Here is a 17,928-nt window from a genome sequence, read left to right as displayed (position 1 = left end):
TAACGTATTAGATAAAATTGATATTCAAAACGATGATTTGAATATCTTTGAAGAGAATTTCGATTTGTCTTCAGTAAATGATGATTATTTAAACAATTTCTTTACGAAATTAGAAAGATTACAAGCCGTCAACGATTATTTTCTAGAAGATCCTTTGGCAATTGATATAAATGTCCCTTTAAGTCCTAAGAAGAAACATGAAATAATACATTTAGCTAAGGAAATAAAGGATATGTGTGAGGATATCGGCTGCGAGGTTGTTGTCGACTTTGGATCTGGATTGGTAAGTATTTCTAAAGACAACAATGATTATCTACCTAAAACAACAATAGGTATTTAATTAATTGAGCGATGTGTGGCTCACAGAGTTAAATGATCGCTTAGAACAAGCGTTTGCGTAATTCATGTTATTGAAACCACCGTTCATGTGTGGGAGTCGTTTTTTAAGTACCTAATAAAATAAGTACCTAAGTTTGAAATTTTTACGTTTATTTTCCAGGGCTATTTGGACCAATATCTCTTCGAAACCACTGGTTACAAAATATTAGGAATCGAATGTAATGAAAGTCATTACGTTGGCGCCAAAAAACGACAGCGGAAGTATCATCTGAACTCCATAGACAATGTAAAATATATTAAACATATGATCACTGAAAATTCGGATGAAAATATTTTAAACTATTTGCAAGATAAGTTTGAAAATCATAGGGATTTCTGTATAACCGGCCTTCATGCTTGCGCTGACTTAACCATAGACGCAATAAACCTATTTTTGAAAATGAAAGACGCAAAGGCGATGGTTATTATGCCTTGTTGTTACCATAAAATGGATGGAAATGATGGTCTGTTTAAGAATTTTCCTTTAAGTAATAGTTTTAAGAATATTTTTGAGAAGAATAAAGGGCAGAAATATTTAGGAGTGCCCTTTCTGAGGTTAGCGGCGCAACCTCCATCTGTTGGTGAAAAATTAGAAGATTTAGTTTTTAATTTACTCTCTCGAGCTGTATTACAAGTATTTGCGGTGAAATGTAAGTATTTTAATAATCCAGTACTGTTATGATTTTGATTCAGTCCTGAAATATTACTATGAAATCAAATCAAGCTGGATATCTAATGGTTTGCGGTCAAGTGTTATCAGATCAGCGTCGTTAGCTGTCGATCTAGCGTAGTTCCAACTCTTGGCACTGCACGAATTGGCGCTAGTATCAGCACCTATTCGTTTCAACCCTTGTATCACAAGATATTTGATCATTTTGAACAGAATTTTCAATGGCAAGCCATTTTTACGTTATGATCTCGTAAATTTCATTTGATACGACAAGTTTTCTGTTATCTGTCTATGTCAGCGTAGAGGGATTATTTTAAGGCATTTCCTATTTCTTATAGTGTTATAAATATCTGTTTCAGATCACTGTAAATTAAAAAGGAATAAAAGAAAAGCCGTTAAAACTAAAGCAATGGACCACAATTTTGAAGCTTACATACTCGACGCAACTACCAACGGATTTACTTTAATCGAAAATGAACCTTTAACCAATGCAGATAAAGTTAAGAATCCAACTTTTGATTTAGAGGAACTTATGTCATTATGGCGTTCGACTGAAATGAAGTTAAAAAGGGCGGGAATTTTTATTCTCTTGCAAAATTATTTGCAGCCAGTCATAGAAAACTTGGTATTATTCGATCGCGTTATGTATTTAAAAGAAAATGGCGTCGAAAATTGTAGATTTAAGAAAATATTGAATGAAAAGACTTCGCCTCGTTGCTTAGCCTTAATAGCTAGTAAATAAGTGTGTTACTGAATTTGTTTGTTTCATTTAAATCTATAGTTAACTAGCTGTTACCCGCGACTTCGTCCGCGTGGATAGAAGATATAACTTAGGATTTCTTGAAATCGGATTAGTTTTTGGAGTCCACGCAACTTCTGTCCATATTTGTAAGATTTTTCATCACTGCTCGGCTCCTATTAATTATAGTGTGATTAAAGATTTTATATCCTCCTTGAAAAAAATATGGAGGTAGAAAGTCCACCATACATATTCCGCCAATTCGACTTTTCCGTGGAAATAAGATATTTTCTCGTACTAAATTGTAGCCTATGTGTTAATCCAGGGTGTCAGCTAACTCTGTACCAAATTTCATTAAAATCGGTTCGGCCGTTTCGACGTGAAGAAGTAACAAACATACACACACACTCACAAACATTCGCCTTTATAATATTAGTGGGAAGTGGGATAAGATGTCACTTAGCAGTTTGTTTTATGCATATAAATAATTTTCATTTTTTTTCCTTTTCTTGACAATAACAAATATCTACAACAAAAAAAAGTAGCAAAATTGGTCCAGCCGTTCGCGTAATGCCGTGACCAAGGAAAATGGGGATTCATTTTTAATGTTCTATAGATAAACAACAAATCACACCATATTTTAACATACCTTTAATTAATTAAGTTAATTTAAAACAGAGTTTAATCATCCATTAATTAACTAAATAACACTTATTGCCTTCGAATACTTAATTAATAATAATATAGGTAGTAACTTAATAACTTTTCATAAACACATACATTTATTTATTTATATAAATACACAAATTATTGGCGCGGATGAACCCAGAAATTGTTTTTTTTTTAATTATTTACAGGCACAAACAACAAAAGAAAGACAAGATTAGAAGTACCAATACCTACTCCATTGCGCTATGTACTTGAAACAATAAGGTAAACAATATGTCTTTTGATGTAAACGGATTTTAAATAAATAAACGTCTGATATATTTCAGTGGTATTTTTGATTTTGTCATCTTTATCGTTGTTTTTTAGAAGCATTTTATTACTTAAGGGATATTTGGACAAAAATATACTATGATTGTTCACCTTTTTATAAGTAGGCACCTCAACCAATGCGAGTATCTAAAAGATTAAAATTCATTTGCAAGACAAAAAGAATATACAAGCTGATTTATTAAATACCTGGGTAACGATACTGTCTATATAAACTTAGGTCTGTGCACATAAGTACAAAAATAGTTCGCTTCTTCTTTTAATTAATTAAAAAAAATATTGCAATATTCAATTATTGTAACGAAAAAGATTGATCATTATCGCCGATTTAAATTCACTTATCTACTTAATAACAATCATAATATTTATTATTTACATAATTTCTCGGTGTAACTTCCAACAATATAAGTTTTTAATTATGCTGAATTATCGAATATTTTGTTTCAGAATGCATGGTTTTTATCAATATAACTATTAAAGGGGGCCTAAAGATAAGGACTTACTTAGCTTTTTTTATTGGAAACTTATTGAATATAGCGCTACTTGTGTTTTTATTATGACTCCCAAAAAAAAAATACTTAGGAGGCTCGATAAAATCACGGTATGATCCAAATGCGTTCGAGGCCATTGAAAAAGGTTGAGTTTCGTTAGTTTAAGACATTTCCACTAGAGGCGCTAGTAGCATGTGCGTTCACATAAACATCTAACTCTTTAGTTTTATTCATCTCGCACAGAATTCTGTGATTATTTTTTCTATAATACCTATATTTAATACTGCTTCAAGCATATTAACAAACTTTACTTTCTTTTTCGGGTACCAGGGGACGTCAATTGGGACTACCATAGCAAATAAGACAATTGTGAAATCAAGGCAACGTCCAACTTGGCGAAGAGTGGCGTCCTGCTAAAACAACTGAAATGGTTTTATTTCAAGAGGCAGGCCCTTTTGTGAGAACAATAATTACTACTGCTCTCATCAGCAATTTGTAGAGGTAGGGCCTCTAATAAGCACAACTATGATAGCTTTTTTTCTGGATTTGTATTTTTTAAGTTATATTTGATACAATCTTGGTATGTGAAAAATTTGTTGCTGACTAAAATAGACAAGAATAAAAGAATCATTCATTGTTAGATTCCAATAAGATTGATTTACATTAAGGTTAGGTTAAATCTGTTTACAAACTACTAACATTTATAATATTACTGTTTTATTTCTTATCCTACGTTTGGTGCCTCTTATGGCTTTCCACATCGTTGACAAATTCCTAATATTGCTCTATTTTATATTCAATAGTTTTCACAACACATAATATCTAATACTATTCCAGAATAGGATTTAACAACACCAATAGTTAAAATTTAAAACTTTAAACATCTAGTCTATGATTGTTAATTTTTATTTACAATATTTTTTTTTTCGACTTGGAATATTTATACCATAGACTGTACTCTTCGATTTACAATTCATTACAATTTTCTTTATACATCTTTTTTTAAATAATTTTATTCAATTGTTACTGACTTCACCAGTAGGTACCAACTCTCTCTGCATTACGGTTTCAATCTTATCATCAACTTTTGGTTTCTCTTTTTGCGTAGCCATCATAATTTTCTTTCTCCAATCTAGACAATCTCCTGCAGGGTATATAACATCACCAGCAGAATTTATAGGAAACGTTCCCTCTGGTGTGTGTTTCTTCTTTGCCATGTCCGTACCATGCCTTCGTTTCATGTGCTTATTGAAGTTCGGCCAATTCGTAAAGTCCCGTTGACAGATACTGCAGTTGTAAGGTTTAACACCGGTGTGTTGACGCAGATGTTGGTTGAGAATGGTTTTGAAACGAAAACCTTTGTTGCAGTATGAGCAGACATGTGGAAAGGAATCCGTATGGATTATACTGTGGGATAGTAATTGCTTTTTTAATCTGAAGCATCTACCGCATTGGTCACATGCAAAAGGTTTTATCCCATCATGCACTCCCACATGCCTTCGTAGCTGCCTCGATGTTTTGAAGGAAAACTTGCATATTTCACAGGGAAACGGTCTTTCATTTGTGTGTTGAAGCATATGTTCCGCCAAACTGCCCTTTTGAAAGAAACATTTACCGCATACTTCACAGGTATGGTTCTTTTTTCTGTCTGTATGTGTTAGTAGATGCACATTTAAGCTGCCTCGGTTTCTACATGTCTTGTGGCATATTACGCATGTTAAAGTATCATCTTGCGGTATATCTGGTAATTTTCTTACTCGTGTCTCTTTGTAATATTTACTTGCGTGACTATTCAAATCCTTCTTCGTTGTGAAATTTGTGTTGCATCCCAGACAAACGTAATTAGAATTTATATGCTTCGTTCTATGATAATTTCCAACTTTTACAGTTGCAAACTTCATGGGACATTTATAGCAGGAGAATTTCAGGTGTTTTCGGTGTCTGCAAACATGAATCAAGAAGCTATCAAGCCTCAACTTCCTTCGTCTGCAGTCCGTACATCGGAATGCATTGCAAGCGTTATGGAACTCCATAGAATGTGTTTTTAACTCATCAACATTGGGAAACAGAGTGTCGCAGTATGAACACATCCAACTGTAGTCCTTCCATGACAGTTTAACGTCGTTAACTGGTACCGGTTCTATTGTGGGACTAAGATTTCGCTTTCTGTAAACCTGTGGACCCTTTTTCGGACCTTTTTCAACTGGTTTCGAACTACTTTCAGTGGGCTTCGGTTCAGCGGGCTTAGATTCAACTTTAACAACTAAATAATCTTGACAAGTATCGTCAGGGACTTCGGTAACATCATTTTCGTCGTCCGAAACATTTTTCTCCTTTTTAATCTGCCGAACTAGTATCAAGTCGTTGAGAACTGTTTGAGCTTGTTCTACAGTCGTAACGAACTCGTAAGCGCTCTGTAATGAGGTAACACACATCAAACATACCGTTTTTGGGAACATATTTTCATTTAACTCTATATGTAGTCGAGTTAATTTGGTGACTATTTCTTGTGATTTTTCATCATCAGTTTTTAGATCTATTAGTTTATTGTTGGGTTTTAACTCGGCGCAAAGCCGACAGTATATATTTTCCACGTCACTCATGTTGGAATAACGCAATTATGATTAAATTTATAGTTTCGATACACACAGTCGAACGATCGTCATTTCTCAATTATGACATTTCATTCGAGTACACACACAGTGCACTGATACAGATTATCAACAAAAACACTTTGTTTTCTTTTACTAAGTTTGACAACAAGGAATGCTAATCAATATTTTAAATTAAAATCGGTTTTTATGTAGACTACTTCACCAAGATTGTAGGTGGAGGCAAAATAGTTTTCGTATTTTGAGATAATAAAATGAGTAATTCTATAAATGAATGAAGAATATTAAATGTTAAAAATCAATAAAGTTATTTTGTGAAAAACCGTAAATCACTTTACATCACTAAATTAATTTCCTTGTAAAAATCTCGGAACAGACAGCAATGAATGCTGGGAAAACTCGTTTCTGAAATATACTAGAAGATAAAAAGAAAAACACAAGAACTGCAGAAATCATCAACATGATGATCAGAGATTAAAACATGGGATTAAAACAACATTTTCTTACGGTAGATGGCGCACCCTCGTCTCGTCTAAGGCCGAAACAAAATAATTATAGGTTTCACATGAAATAAGTATCTTTCTCAAAAAATTAAAACAGCATCATTATTCCAAATAGTTCATCGAAATTTTAGTAATAAGTCAGCAGGTACTTATTTCTTCAGTGTTCGGAACTTTACGAGTGAGGAGGGATCTTGCTGAGGGGGCTTAAGCGGCTTAAAAATTGTTTGTATCGTTAAGGAACTATAACACCTAGGCACACAAAGATATCCAAGTTAAAAATAAAAACAAATGTTTTTTTTTTCTATCAACTGTACCGCTGCCTTCGTTTTCTACCGTCTAATCTATTAATATTCTTCTTTTGATATAGCTATAATACGTCACTTGATGTCCGGTTTGTGTTTGTTGACTAACACATGTGGAGTTTCTTCTATTAAGCTTTTGGGCAGTAGAAGTTTGTTTTTTCGACTGTATTTTGAGTGCGTTTTATATATTTGTGTGTGTCTTGTGTGTTTTGTGTTTTTGTGTGTTCAATTTACTGGTAAGTACATAGTACTTCCTTATTTTATGCGGCAGTCGCCGCGCAATAATGGACGCTGACGACCGGCCTCCGGGCCGCCCGCCAGATCCCAATGATCCCCCCATACCCGACCCTAATCCCCAATCCGACCCCAATCCCCAATCCCTAGACCTATTTTCCTACACTCCTGTTGTAACAGCTCCTTTGTCGTCATTTGAGGCAATGGAGACTCAAACGTCTATTAAACGCAAACGCCCAATGGAAAGCAAAGAAAACGACACGAACACCGAGGACTCAGTATCTCTGGCATCGAAACGTGATAGAATCTCCGCACCATCACTCATAGCTCGATCGAAATACACAGATACCGACGTTGCCCCGTTCATAGTATTCGTATCGTATGCAGAGGTGGACCCTAAGGCGGGTTCAACTATGCATCCTGTAAGGTTTGGTCAGTTGCTGTTAAAAAACAAGGTAAGAAATATTACTGAGGATGGCATAAAAAAGGTTGGTAGGAACCGTATCTCAGTGGAATTTAAAGCCCCAGCAGACGCCAATGCTTTCATAGACAGCAGTTTCCTCAAAGAAAAAGGCTATGTTACATTGATCCCTACTTTTAATATTACCCGCATGGGTGTAGTAAAGGGTGTCCCAGCAGACTGGACGGATCTAGAATGCTCGGATAACCTAAAATCCCCTACAGGTTGTGGAAAGATTCTGAAAATAAGGCGGTTAAACAGGAAGGTTACTAATGATGGGAAAGCCGAATGGTTACCCACTTCATCAGTAGTTCTAACTTTTGATGGGAGAGTTCTCCCTGAACGTGTATTTTGCTGTCATAATTCACTTCTTGTCGAGCTTTATAACTACCCCACAATTCAATGCTTTGGATGTTGTCGGTATGGTCACACCAAGACCCAATGTAGGTCCAAACCACGGTGCTTCCGCTGTGGTGGAGACCACTTTGGTGAGGGATGTTCAGCAGATGAAACTACCTGCCTATTTTGTGAAGGACATCATCTGGCCACCAGCCGACAATGTCCTGAGTACCAAAGGCAGAGAAATATAAAATCCTGCATGTCACAAAAAAACCTGTCATATTCTGAGGCAGCAAAAATATTCCCACCAGCCAGAAAGTCCTTTGCTGATGTTGTCGCATCAGCTCCTTCCCCCCAACAGTCTCTCCACCCATCCCAATTAGCTCGTCCCTATCACTCTCACCAAACTCCCACTACCACATCCTACAGGAAAACTGTTTTCCTGCCCCCAAAATCCCATGCTCCCCTCTCCCCAGGGTATGATCGTCAGGCCCACCAAAATATCCTGAATAGTTTTTCTCTCCCCACTCCCGCCAACGGCTGTGCCCTTCCCAACAGCCCCTCTCCCAATGAAAATATCTCAGCAGTAGAGCAAATAGTAATGTTGCTCACATCTATACTCACATCCTTCCCCTTACCAGACCACGTTGCCAGTAACTTGATCAACCTCTTCTCCAACCGCAAAATTCCATCTCCTGCAGTGGAACGCCAGGAGTGTCCTACCAAAAAAACATGAGGTCACTCACTTGATTAACTTTCACACTCCAGCTATCTTCGCTATAGCAGAGACGTGGCTAACCCCACGCCTCCATTTTAATGTCCCCGGATATAGCGTGCTCCGTGATGACCGTCCCGACGGGTATGGCGGAGCCGCTATACTCATAAATAATTCTTTCTCCTTTTCCCCCCTCTCCCTACCCCCCCACGGAGATGAGATCAATGCTGTAGGTGTTAACCTGCTGGGCATTGATTTTATTTCTATCTATATCCCATCCCCGAACCCCACCTGTCTCCAATACGTCAAAAGTATTTGTACCGTCCAAAACCCCACTATAATCTTGGGTGATTTTAATTGCCACCACGTCCTTTGGGGATCTGACCACTGTGATGGCCCGGGGCTGGACCTTGTCGATCTAATCGATGAGGTCGGGCTCTGTGTTGTCAATGGTGGGCTGGAAACCCGCCTTCCCAGACCCGGACAGAGTAGAAGTTGTGTTGACCTTGCTATTTGCTCAACCAGCCTAACGGGCTAGCTGGAATGGCAGCGCCTAAACCACACCCACGGTAGCGATCACTATCCTATCCGCACCACCCTTACTAACAGATCGCTGCCCAGTAGAGACAAACCTCCTCTCCTAAAATACAAGCTCCCGGATGCAAACTGGGACTTGTATTCCCAAACCCTTGACTCCCTGGTCCCTTCCTTGCCAGAAGTTTCTCCTGATAACCTCGATGCCTGTATAGAGCAATTCTCTGAAGCTGTCTCGTTGGCCGCTGAACATAATATTCCCCTTAAAAACTCGGCCTCTGGAAAGCTTTCGTCCCCGCCGTGGTGGGACCGTGAGTGTTCTGCCATGGTCAAAGCCCGGAAGGATGCCGAGTCTAGGTACGTGGGGTCTATGTCGGTGACCAACCTGATTGAGTACAATCGGATTCTTGCTAGATCCAGGCGTCTCTTTAAAAAGAATAAATACGAAGGTTGGAAAAAATTCTGTGCTTCCCTTTCTCCAACGTCCCCTTCCTCGATCATCTGGAAAAAGTTCAAGGGATACAGCCGTGGCTGCTCAACCCAGAATCCTTCCACTATTCCACATGACCTGGCTCCCAACTTCCTGTGCAAACTAGCCCCGCCCTACGTTCTGCTTAGCGAGGAATGTCCCGCACCCCCAAACCCCGCCATCCTGTCCAACGATCCCTTGGATCTACCCTTCTCCATGTCCGAGTTAGAAGCAGTTCTGAACCACGTCCGTGACTCAGCCCCGGGGATTGATGGCTTTCCCTACTCCTTTTACAAGAGGTCTGGAGCTCTTTGCCGCCAGTACCTCTTATCCCTTATCAACTCCTGTTTCTCTCTTTCCCATATCCCAGATAACTGGAAAACCCAGCTTATCATTCCTATCCTGAAGTCAGGAAGAACTCCCAACAGTGCAGACCATTACAGACCAATCGCTCTTTCTCCCGTCATTGGTAAGATTCTTGAACACCTCATAAAGAACAGGCTGGAATGGTTTCTCGAAAGCCGTAGCCTTTTGGCCGAATCCCAATTCGGCTTTCGCAAAGGACTCAGCACCATGGATAGCATTGGCGTCCTTGTCACGGATACGCGGATCGCTCTCTCAAAAAACGAGTCCGTTTTAGCGGTCTTCCTAGATATCTCGGCTGCATATGACAATGTCCTCCTTTCCGTGCTCAGTAGTAAACTACGCCAGCTGAGCATTCCGGCTAAGATGCGACGATGCATTTGCAACTTGTTTTCCGGTCGACATGTCAAGCTCCACATTCCCGGTGTAGACTCTGTTACCAGAACCGTTTGGAGAGGTCTCCCTCAAGGCTCGGTCCTCAGTCCTCTACTTTATAACATCTACACTTCTGACCTCCACAGAGCCCTTAACAGTGACTGCCGGATCTTGCAGTATGCGGATGATCTCTGCCTATATCTGCCGTATGAATCTATAGATCAGGCCTCGGCGTCCATGCAGGTATCCCTCGACTCCCTAAATCACTGGCTCGTCTCCCATGGCCTTAGTTTATCCGCCCCCAAAAGTTCATCACTCATTTTCACTCGGAAAAGAGTTATCCCGGATGTTCGCCTGGAAGTTGAAGGCCTCCCTATAAATTTAGGGAACTGCGTGAAATTTCTGGGTGTCATCCTGGACTCCAAATTAGCAGGTGTCTCTCATATTAACTATGTCACGGACAAATGTGAGAAGAAATTAAATTTGTTGCGAGCTCTCGCAGGCGTTTGGTGGGGCGCTCATCCGTTCACCTTGAAACTCATTTACAATGCCACAATAAGGAGTTTGCTGGACTACGCCAGTTTTTGGTTGGAGCCGTGCAGCAAAGTTGCACTGGCCCGGCTCGGTGTTGTTCAGTCAAAAGCCCTCCGCATTGTATTGGGTTGTATGAGGTCTACACCGATTAACGCATTGCAGGTTGAGAGTGGCGACCCTCCTCTTCTCCTTCGCAGGCAGTACCTTGCTGACAAATTTACGTACAAGATGGTCCTTAACTCTAACCACAAGCTGCTGCCGAAGCTGTCCACTCTGGACAACTTGCTCGGACGTAGTTCATATTGGAGACACAAAGATCCCCCTTTGGTTTTAAGCTCATTCAGAAAACTACGTATGGTTGGAGAGAATGCCCCGATTCGCCAGTGTAGTAAATTACCTGTCTTCACCTCCCCATACAAGGTCCTACACTTTCTCCCTAATTTCACTCCTTTCATTGGCGTCAATAAGGAAACTGTTCAGGCAAACGATTGCTTTTCCCACTTCGTCAATGATAAGTGGCCTAATCACACCCAAATTTACACGGACGCTTCAAAGCTTAGTCCGGATGGCAAAACAGGGGTTGCCGTCTATCTTTCAAACTTCAAAACTTTTCTTCAATTCCAGTGCCCTCCAGAGACATCCGTGTTCACTGGAGAGTGCATTGGAATATTAGAGGCATGTAAATTCATTTTTTCGCATAGCAATATCACGAAAGCTATAATTTTCTCCGACTCCAGAAGTGCCCTGGAAGCTATCGTTAAAAACTCAGTAAAAGATAACCTCCGTAGTCCGATAATTATAAACATTAAAGAACTTTTGTGCCTTCTCTCCAGTAAGGACGTAGAGGTAATACTTGTATGGATACCAGGCCATACGGGCATCGCGGGAAATGAGTGCGCAGACTCAGCTGCCAAGGCGGCTATCTCCAGCAGTTTAGCAGACACGACACATTACCGCATAGAAACCTATGACTTGATCCATAAGGCGAAAGCTGACCTCTTCAAAGCCTGGCAATCTTACTGGGATGTTTCCAGTAAGACCAAGGGTGGAGCACTTGCAGCAATTCAGCCCTCTATCCCCTCCAAACCTTGGTTTCACAAGTTCAAAAAGGTTCCAAAGCGGGTTACGTCAGTAATATGCCGTATCCGCATTGGTCATTGCTGCACTCCAGTTTTCTTACACAAAATCCGAGTCCTTAATAATCCCCTGTGTGAGTGTGGTCTAGAGGAAGGCACCTTGGACCACATTTTCCTCAACTGCCCCCGGAACAAAGCTTGCAGTATGGATCAAGTCATAAGCAAGCTTAAGATCCAAAACCCAGTTAATGTCCGCCACCTCCTTTCCTTTTTCCCAAATCCCCAAATTATATGTGCTTTTATTAAATTTATTCACACTAACAATATAAAATTGTAAATATTATATTTAGTCTATGGTTGTAAATAATCTCTATGATAAGTATGTATCTACTAACTCATATTTTGTGTTGTTACAGGCAGCGAAATATCGCCTGAAAAAACTTAAAAGTTTTAAGCCCGCAGAATACCCATGTGTGGTCACTACGCGACACTGGCAGTAATTGTTGCGCAAGTTAGCAGATTGCCAAAACACTAAAAAAAAAAAAAAAAAATACGTCACTTCCTGTGGAAAACAGCAATACTATTATTACTATCTAATTAGTGTATGCGAAAGTGAACTATCGCCAATGATTAATAAGACCGATATTTATGACGACTATTTGAATCAATAACTAAGTTATACAAGGTTTTTTTTTCACCACAGACAGGACTCGAATTCCTAGTGCAACGCGCCCGTCATTTAAGCAACTAAGCTACCGCAGTCACTTACCCAGACCACACCAAGCCCTAAATTTTCATATGTCAATGTGTGTCCGTGCGTTTTTGTTACAACTTCATGCCGAAATAGCTAGATCGATCTAGATGAAATTTGGTATGGAGGTAGTTGCAACTTATACTCGACTAGCTGTTGCCCGCGACTTCGTCCCCGTGGGTAGAAGATATAAGTTATGATTTATACCTGCCCTGTTTTTTTCACATTTTCTATTGTATCTTCGCTCCTATTAGTCGCAGCCTGATGGTTTATAGCCTAAAGCCTTCCTCGATGAATGGTCTATTCAACACAAAAATAATTTTTAAATTTAGACCAGTAGTTCCTGAGATTAGCGCTTTCAAACAAACAAACAAACTCTTCAGGTTTATAGATTAGTATAGATTTTATTTAAAGAGGGTAATGTGTTTAAAACCTTATTCAACAGCAGGCGAAGACGCGAGCAACAGCTAGTTCAATAACAAAAATAATTACATTTAATTCTAATCTTTTATTAACACTATTAAGTGTGCTTTATACATTTGTATACTTTAATCATAAAAATATAATATTGCATTTCCTTTCGATGCTGTGTGCAACTTATAACTAAGGTTATTGTACGTACTATTATATAAATAAAATACTAAATAATAATAATACTATCAACAATTTTACATTAAATAATAATTATTTAAAATACTCATGTTTTTCAATCATAATACGAAGAAAAAAAACAGTTTAGAAAACGTAGAAGATTTTTTTCTTATATATTTGTTTTTTTTTCAGGTTTATGGATAAATATTGTCTTTGTTATGTACAGTCACGAGCTAAAATGTCTATACGCAATCAAATAGTTGAATGAAAAAAGAAAAACGACTCCCGCACTAAGGAATTTAATCCTTGTGTCGCAGATGGTTTCAAAAGCGGTTTCACAAACATTTACTTCACATGCACATAGACACCCAGACTAAGGACAAACATTCTTGGATCACACAAATGCTTGTCCTACGCGGGGATTAAACTCGCGATACGTAGCGTTCAGTGGGTTTGGCGTGGTGACATGCGAATGATTGCATTGTACATTGATCATTTTTCTTACACTTTACAGACACTTAGGGTCAATATGACATCAAGTAGATATGAGAAATAATTTTAATTGTTGTAGATGACATTTTTCACTTAATATGTTGATTATTGCAATACATCAAACGCACTTATCATTTGACAGAGGCGCAACTAAATCTGTTTAGTTCGTCAGACAATTTCCAAAAAAAATTGATAACGAATTACCTTTTTTAACTTGGTACGAGTGACGCCACAAGATATTTTTACTCACTGTTTTCCCGTTATCCCAATCCCATGTAACGGATGTTACGACACTAACGAAAAAAATACGAATGAGATATATTTTTTGGAAATCTATCAGACGAAGCTGTTTTTTTTTGTCAAATAGTAAATAATTCTTGCGCGTGCGATAATGATAAATTCTTTATTCATTTACAGTCGTTCACCACAGCAATAATGAAAGAAGTTATCAAATTGCTTTGTACATTAAATATTCTCTTGCTTAATAACTTTCTTTTTCCCTCTTTTCCCAGGTATCATGATCTTGGTCTTCCACTCCTCAGTGCCCGCTGGATCCTGGACCTGCATGATCTGTCCTGTCTCCGGATTAACTGGAAACACTCCTTCTGGTGTAATCTTTTTCTTTGAAGTGTCCGTATTGTGTCTCCGTTTCATATGTTTGTTGTAATTTGACCAATTCGTGAACTCCATACCGCAGTGCTGACAGGAATATGGTTTAGCACCGGTGTGTTGCCTCTCATGGTTCTTCAAAATCTGTTTGAATCTAAAAGCTTTATTGCAATATGAGCATACATATGGCATGGAGTCCGTATGTATGATCTTATGGGCATTCAGTTGGTATTGCAGCCTAAAACACCGTCCGCATTGCTCACAAGAATACGGTTTAATCCCAGAATGCATTTCTACATGCCTTCGTAACATATTTGGGTATAAGAATGACTTATTACATATTCTACAAACGTGGGGACGGTTCTTGTCATGTGATAAGATATGTGATGTGAGCGTACCTTTGTTGTAGAACATTTTGCCGCAACGATCACAAGTGTAGTTTCTTTTACGGTCAATCGTGTGTAACTTCATATGGTCACGTAGACTATTTGGGTTCTTATAGACCTTTTTACATAGTTCACAGGTTAAATCTTCTACGGTGATGGGTGTACCGGGTTTTCTTCTCGGTCTTCGTTTCTGTTTTATCGTATTGAAGTCTTGGACGTGGATCTTTAAGGATTCTTCGTTTTCTAATATCTCACCGCAGAGTGGACACGGTAATTGTGATTTTTGAAAGTGTTGTTTTATGTGGTTAGTTAAGCTGTCCGTTTTATCTAATATTAAATCACAGTAGTAGCAGTGGTTTCTGAAATTATAAAAAGTTCTAATTAGTTTCTTCATTTCATTCAATTCGTAATTGATTGAGTAATGAGTATTTATTTTGTGTAATGCCAAAATCTAAGTGTGATTTTTAAAATAGGCTGTTTTTCCAGATCTTTAAAATGTAACAGTACCTAATGACTCAAGGTGAACGGTTCTAAAATATCATTATTATGGAGAAGAACTGGAGGAACTCCGGAAATCATAATTCATAACTCCATATCTAATAAAGAGATATTAACTTCATCAAATGTACTAAAATCACACAGGATTTAATATAATTTCTTTTTCCATACTCTTTATTTCTAGTCACTCATGGGGACTTACATTTAATTGATTTCATACATTAGTCTAATAATTCATCAGGTATTATTCAAAAATTAATATTATGTTTTACTTAAAAAATTACACATACCTCAACATTTTTCTATGTTTCCTAACATGTTTCATAAAACTAGTGAAGTCTTCGTTCCTGCCCGCTTTGCAATCAATACACATGAAAGCAGAACACTTCCCGTGTACAACTTTACAGTGAGACCTTAACATATCAATGTTTAAAAACTCTATGTTACAGTATCCACAGACCCATGGATACTCTTTCCAGGATCTTACGACCTTCTTACTCAAATCTCCGATCTCCTTAGCGTGTATCGTCGCTGGTTCGTACACGTTTGACGTAAACGAGGCATTACATATCGCAGCATTCAAAATATCATGTACATTTAAGGCGTCAACGTAATTTGATTGATCTTCGCCGTCTGACGCTTCTTCTTTCAATTCCTGCTTCACTTGTACTCTTACGTCGACTATGTGCTGTCCAATGTGATTGCTAGACGTGTTCCCTTCGGTTTTAACAGCGGCGGAGTCGTCGTTACCAAGAAAATCGTCAAAACCTGGTATTCGATCGTCGTCCGATAAGTCGTCTTTAGTTTCATTTATTGCTGTGAAAATGTTAGATAGAACGTCTTGCGCTCTCTTCACACCGTCGAGGAACTCGTAAGCCTTGTTTAGACTGTTGTAACATATAAAACATATCGTTTTCGGCAACATATCACTGTTCGTAACGTTGACATACACTGCATTCACAAATGCGAGTTTTAATATTATTTCATCGTGTTTTTCTGCGTCGTTCTGAAGGTTCAAAAGCTTTTCGGAGCTCTTGGGCTCGGCGCAGAATCTGCAGTACAGGTTTTCCATGTTTTAGTTGTTATAATCCCATAACTAGCTTTGGTTTTCGTAAAATAAATAAGAAAAAGTAGCCGTCAACTCTGGCTTTTCGTCCTTTTTGTCAAACAAGACAAACAATAGACAAGCTAGACTGTAGTGATTGTTGCAGACGTTATGTCATAAAATTACGGTTTCTACAGAAATGGTTATTGCGATGATTTTAGTGATATAATAATTACTCAAATCAACTCTTTGAATTACTTCGCTTTTCTGACGGTATCTTAATAGGACACTTGTACCGATAAAATGTTTTTTTACAAAAAATATGAGCCCTTCTAAAGCTTTTAAACGCTCCAACAGATGTCTCTGTACTCTGCGGTGTCTAAAAATGAGTATAGATGTCACTACCGTTTCAAAACGTATCATCAAATAGATCCTTAGTGGATCTTTTGACTGGAAATAAAATCATTTTTTATATATTTATTGTAAACTATCTTTCAAGGCGAACTTCGTACCGCCTAAGAGTCGATAATAACATTGCACACAAAAATACCAGAATTAGTTACTTAAGCCAATCGCGTCATTTCTGCAAGATCGAATACACCTTCAGATGTACTGTGAGTACTGTGACTTCTTCCGCCCGTTAAATTTAATGGTACCCCCTTCATGTACATCTACTGCTAACTGCTAGTTGCCCTCCTGCTATCACCCTGATGAACTCTACTATCTGCTTTCCTGGTACTACCCTTATCACCTACTGTTAATTGCTTTCCTGGTACTTACTACCTTCATTTTCTTCTGCTACAGAAAATTATTATTTTTATACTGTCAGCTAACTAACCCAGTTGGCTTCGTACCGCCTATCTTCTTACATCATCGAATGAGTAATCGCATCTCCGCAAGATTACTGGTACCATCCTTATTTTGAACAGTGGTAATCCAGAGCAAATCGACTCTTAAGAGGCCGGTGTAAGCAGCGCGCAACTGCAATTCGACGCGAGCCAAAAATCGGACGAAACATTGCTATCTCTATCGGACTTCTCGCGGCGCAGCGCGTAGCTGTGTGCGTGCGTGTAGTACTTTTGTAGCGAGTCATTCATAATGACTGATAACCACTGCATTGTACTAATTTTGTTTAGTAAATGCTTTATTTTTGTTATTTAATTTTCGGAACCGTTGGTGAACACAAAAACCAGTAATGCTTTTTTTGGAAATTATTGTACGATGTCTATATCAGAAGATTTAATGATATTAGGTATCTTAAATCTAAAAATCTAATAAAATAAAACGTGAACGAAAACTTTTCAATACATACGTAATACCAAAAGCATTTGCATTTCGCATATTTTAACACCGCTAACAGCATGTTTTCAACTTATTTTTTCTGTAATTTAATTCTTAATATTTAATAATAATTAGTCGCAGTGTGATGATAAAATAAATATTTTTCAATTTGGACCAGTAGTTCCTGAGATTAGCGCGTTCAAACAAACAAACAAACAAACAAACTCTTCAGCTTTATATATTAGGACCTATAGAAGTATAGATAACATTTATGAGCTTAAATATGATAGAAAATACAAAAATTTTGCTAATATAAAGCGCCTTCTCGTTTATAACCACAACAATATCATAACGGGCCGTGCAGCAGAAATCGTACTATTTTAATTTCGCTATAACTTCAGAACCAACCGTCAATTTTAATTATTCAAAGACCAAATATTATCTACATTAACTGTACATAGTGATGAAATAATTAATTTTGATAA

The 17,928-nt window shown here is 38.1% G+C and overlaps 2 protein-coding genes across 2 annotated transcripts; both read right to left on the bottom strand.

Moving 5' to 3' along the window:
• Positions 1-2,415: 2,415 nt before the first annotated feature.
• On the bottom strand, positions 2,416-5,981 carry LOC113504091 (gastrula zinc finger protein XlCGF57.1-like). The gene is made up of 2 exons (XM_026886193.1): positions 4,271-5,981; positions 2,416-4,240 (listed from the first exon to the last, which is right to left on the bottom strand). Exon 1 carries the CDS (start codon positions 5,875-5,877, stop codon positions 4,291-4,293), a length of 1,587 nt encoding a protein of 528 aa, XP_026741994.1. The 5' UTR covers positions 5,878-5,981; the 3' UTR covers positions 2,416-4,240; positions 4,271-4,290.
• Positions 5,982-13,940: 7,959 nt separating this feature from the next.
• Positions 13,941-16,299, bottom strand: LOC113504090 (gastrula zinc finger protein XlCGF26.1-like). Its single transcript, XM_026886192.1, has 2 exons — positions 15,408-16,299; positions 13,941-14,978 (listed from the first exon to the last, which is right to left on the bottom strand). Exons 1-2 carry the CDS (start codon positions 16,187-16,189, stop codon positions 14,090-14,092), a joined length of 1,671 nt encoding a protein of 556 aa, XP_026741993.1. The 5' UTR covers positions 16,190-16,299; the 3' UTR covers positions 13,941-14,089.
• Positions 16,300-17,928: the final 1,629 nt, after the last annotated feature.

Source organism: Trichoplusia ni, chromosome 21 (genome assembly GCF_003590095.1).
Source record: "Trichoplusia ni isolate ovarian cell line Hi5 chromosome 21, tn1, whole genome shotgun sequence".
In the NCBI taxonomy this organism is placed as follows: domain Eukaryota; kingdom Metazoa; phylum Arthropoda; class Insecta; order Lepidoptera; family Noctuidae; genus Trichoplusia; species Trichoplusia ni.
Note: the sequence above shows the minus strand (reverse complement) of the source record. Positions and strands in the feature narration are given on the sequence as shown.